The sequence below is a fragment of the Lycium ferocissimum genome, chromosome 8, assembly GCF_029784015.1.
Source record: "Lycium ferocissimum isolate CSIRO_LF1 chromosome 8, AGI_CSIRO_Lferr_CH_V1, whole genome shotgun sequence".
NCBI lineage: Eukaryota > Viridiplantae > Streptophyta > Magnoliopsida > Solanales > Solanaceae > Lycium > Lycium ferocissimum.
The window spans coordinates 27722308-27726175 of NC_081349.1; the positions used below are offsets into that span (position 1 = coordinate 27722308).

General features: G+C 31.4%; 1 protein-coding gene across 1 annotated transcript; it reads right to left on the bottom strand.

Moving 5' to 3' along the window:
* Positions 1 to 618: 618 nt before the first annotated feature.
* On the bottom strand, positions 619 to 3589 carry LOC132066784 (BURP domain protein RD22-like). The gene is made up of 3 exons (XM_059459993.1): positions 3519 to 3589; positions 2829 to 2940; positions 619 to 1643 (listed from the first exon to the last, which is right to left on the bottom strand). Exons 1-3 carry the CDS (start codon positions 3546 to 3548, stop codon positions 802 to 804), a joined length of 984 nt encoding a protein of 327 aa, XP_059315976.1. The 5' UTR covers positions 3549 to 3589; the 3' UTR covers positions 619 to 801.
* Positions 3590 to 3868: the final 279 nt, after the last annotated feature.

Below are 3868 nucleotides of genomic sequence, written 5' to 3' on the forward strand. Positions count from 1 at the left end.
ATTTATAGTGGCCGAGAAATAATATTTTCACCCCAAATAAATAGGAATTTCACATCAATGTACTTAGATTTGATTGCGAGTGAGTAAAACAATCGTTGATTTTAATTTAAAGATTAATGTCATGAAACAAAGTTCCTTAACATGCAAGTTGTCTTTCTTGGTTTCTTCTTTATCGGCAATTTTATGTCGGTTAAAGAAATAGCGTTTGGCTATACTTTCAAAGTTCCCTTATTTAGAGAAGTACTTTAGTTAAAATTAATTGTCAGGGAAATTTTGGAAAAGTTAATTTTGCCGTAAAATGGTAGTAGTATACATAGTTTTAGACTTTTTGTTTCCAATAACGATCGGATAGCAATGAAAATTAACGATCGGATAACAATCGGATAGCAATGCAATGTTATATATATATATATATATATATATATATATATATATATATATATTAGGGGTAGGGGAAGTGAAAATGAGGAGGGGATTACGTGGGATTGAGCAATAAGTGAAAGTTCGAGGTTAAGCCAACCAATCGAAGCCTACTAACTCTCTTAAAAAAAGAATCAAATACGTACCATGTTATTAAATATTAATGTTTTAGTTATCAATTGGGATTTTAAAACAAAATTTGCAATATGCTTGATTGGAGATTTACACCTCGAAGGCTATGAATCAACGATATCTTCGCGAATCATAGGAAAAATAACTTAAAGACGGGATTATTTTCGTTTATTATAAAAATAAAGATACATTGCAGATGAAACAGAGAGTACCATAAAAAGCAAACAACCACTCTTTATTAAGGACAATCTAGGTCGCTGTTTCAGAAGGGACAAAGAGGATTTGATCATCTTTCAGAAAATGACAAATTGGCGTAGTTCCAGGCTTAACCTTGAGAACTACAAAAGGCAATGCCTTAGGGTTCCAGAAAGATGCATCTTTGTGGCACACTGATACTGCTTTAACTTTTATTCCATTAGCACCGACCATAGATACCATAAATGTTTTTGTACTTCGTGCAAAGTGACAATAATGAAGTGCATATGCGTAGTTAAGCTTGTGGCATACCATGGTATCCCCATCAGCTACCTGTTGAACTTCTTCAATTGTGTATCGCTGCGACTTTTGAGTTTCCCCTTGTACCTCAGAAGTAATCGCGACGATCTTGTTTGTCCCAAGCACGGATAACGCGAAATCTACCATAGACTCCAAAGAAGTTGCACAAGTTTTCTTCTCTTTATGTTTTACTTCTGGCTCTTCACAAAGTTTGATTGTTTTCTCAATTGCTTGAGCATCTTTCGATTTACTATCGATGAAGAAATGGTTGAGAATCTCCGAGAATTTCTCCATCGAGAAGGGAATCGATTCCACAAATTGCCGAGGCAAAAATGGTGCTTTATTGTTATTTAGGAGAGTGGGAAAGTTGATACGGTTTCCTTTCTCCAAGTCTTTTTTGAAGATGAAGTATTGTTTCAAAGTAATCTTGTTTGTTGTAAATTGACCAATTTCATCCTCTGTAGCAGCTCGATGCCAGCTAATACTACCATAACCTGCTTGGTTTAAACCATAACCTGCTTGGTTTAAACCATAACCCGCTTGGTTTAAACCATAGTACACTTTCTCCTTAGTGTTAGTGTTATCTTGTTTTAGCTCTGTAGAATCACGTTGGCAATAAATTATTTTAGCGATGTTTCAATTACTTCTTGCGATCTTGACAATAAAATAGCTAAGTTGAGTTTCTAAATTTATTCAACCTTTTCAGTTCTATTGTGTATCAAACAGCAAATTAAGGAATATAGTTAGGCTGGTATTGTTTGCTTCAAAATTCTGTACCCTTTATATGTCTAATAAAAAAATTAGTGAGATATATAGCATTGAAAACGAAAGAAGAGAAATGTTAAGCTTTGGTCCCTCTATTATGATCTACTCCCTTCGTTCACTTTTACATGTCCATTATATCAAAAATATATTTTTCCTTTTACTTATCACTTTTAGCATACCAAGAGAATTTTTTTTTCATGTTTTACCCTATCATTAATTACTTATTCCCAAAATCATTTCAAAATCTACGACTAAACATCAATTAATATGCGTATTGTAGTAAAGTACCTTTATCAGTTATTATTTTTTAAAGAATGTGCAAAATAAAAATTGGACAATAAAAGTGAACGGAGAGAGTATTTAATTTGTAATTTGGTCTATTATTTGAGTTTGCATTTTAATCAGTAACATATCAAATTTATAAGTTATAGGTATTAAAGAAGTTTTAACTAACAAGCCATTAAAGGATTCATGTGCCTGCATGCATATATGTGCCTTTCGCTTTGGTTTGTAGTCCTTTAGAAATGTTTATTTATTTATTTATTTATATGATCTTTTCACAAGAGATTTCCCTCATTTGGTCCCAGACATTTTTGAGGAAATAAGATTTATTTCTCTTTTACAATTTGAATAAAAGAAAATGACCTTTTCAAATCTTTTATGTGTTCTTTTTTCAGATCTCTTATGTGTAAAAAATGAAGATACCTTGTAAAAAGATCATAAAACTAAATTTTTTTATAAAGGGCCAAAAAACCATTTCTCTAGACATTTTTGCCTTTTCGAGAATATAGTAATATTAGAAAGTAACATGCAGTAAAAGAGTACTATTTTCTTTTGAAGAAGAGGTCTTAAAAATTAAGATGCATGTTCACTTGGAATAATCATGCTCTGCATATAATGTAAAACATGACCGGTGAGAATTAATATAGCAGACCACAATTTATTTAAAAATGAGGCGCAATTATTGTTGTTGTTATATGTAATGTAAAACAATATTCCTTGAGTTGAAGACAGACCTGGTTGAGGAAGGAAATTCTTGATGACTTTGGGAATTTGCGTATTGGGCAATTTTACTTTCCAATAAATCTCCGGAGAGAGAGTTGCATGAGTACTTGCTACAAAAGCAACCTATATATACACAACAATTAAAAAAAAAAAAAAGAGGTTTCCATCAGCAGTATCTCCAATGTAAAACAATAAACTTTCTATTTAGATTGAGTAAATTTCAGTAAATCACCTTAATCTTTCAAAGTTGGGAAGTTAAATCCCTCCATTTTTGAAAGGGAACAAGTAAGATCCTTTGACTCAAAAGTCAAACGGATAAATAAAAATAAAAAAGCGTCGCCGGAGTATGTGAAAAAGTCAGAACAATCATTTTTAGAGGTAATATATATATATTTTTTTATGTGCATAGGTAGTAAACCTTTAATAGATCCATCACTAAATCACCTTAATCAAGAAGATTATCATTTTCATTCAAAGGTGGATGAGATATAATTTTCCAACCCTTAAAGATTAAGGGGATTTAGTAAGATTTATTCAGATTAATTTGTTGAAGAATACTATATGAGCATATCATTTCTCGAGTATTCTTTTACAATCAATAAGTATGATAATATTTTCAGAATGAAACGAAAACTAGAAAAAGAGGAAACTTATATAAGTTGTGAAAGATAAGACAAAAACTATATAAAAATGTTACTCACCATGAAAATAGGAAGGGCCTGCAACTTCATTGGATTTTTTTCGGTTGCTATGATAGATATTGTAGCTAAAGCTTGGGTGGAATCCAGAACAGAAAATGTCCTTTATTTATAGGCATAAAATGCACTACGTTATGAAAATGCAAATTGATTTATATATATTATGAATATAAAATATGACTTGACTATTTATAAAATATGACTACATTAGTTATTGAGAAATGGTGATTGATTATGCTGAGTGGCGAGTGCTAACGATAAATAGATCTGGATGGATGAAGCGTATTTAGTTATCAATTGGGATTTTATAATTGAATATTCGCAATATGCCTGGAGATTTACACCTCGAAGGC

Bases quoted from the DNA above. Each gene is read 5' to 3' on its own strand.
- LOC132066784 (XM_059459993.1), bottom strand. From the start codon at position 3,548: ATGAAGTTGCAGGCCCTTCCTATTTTCATG. The intron at 2,941-3,518 runs GTGAGTAACATT...GTGTATATATAG, and splicing joins AGGCCCTTCCTATTTTCATG to GTTGCTTTTGTAGCAAGTAC. The intron at 1,644-2,828 runs GTCTGTCTTCAA...GTGATTCTACAG, and splicing joins GAATTTCCTTCCTCAACCAG to AGCTAAAACAAGATAACACT.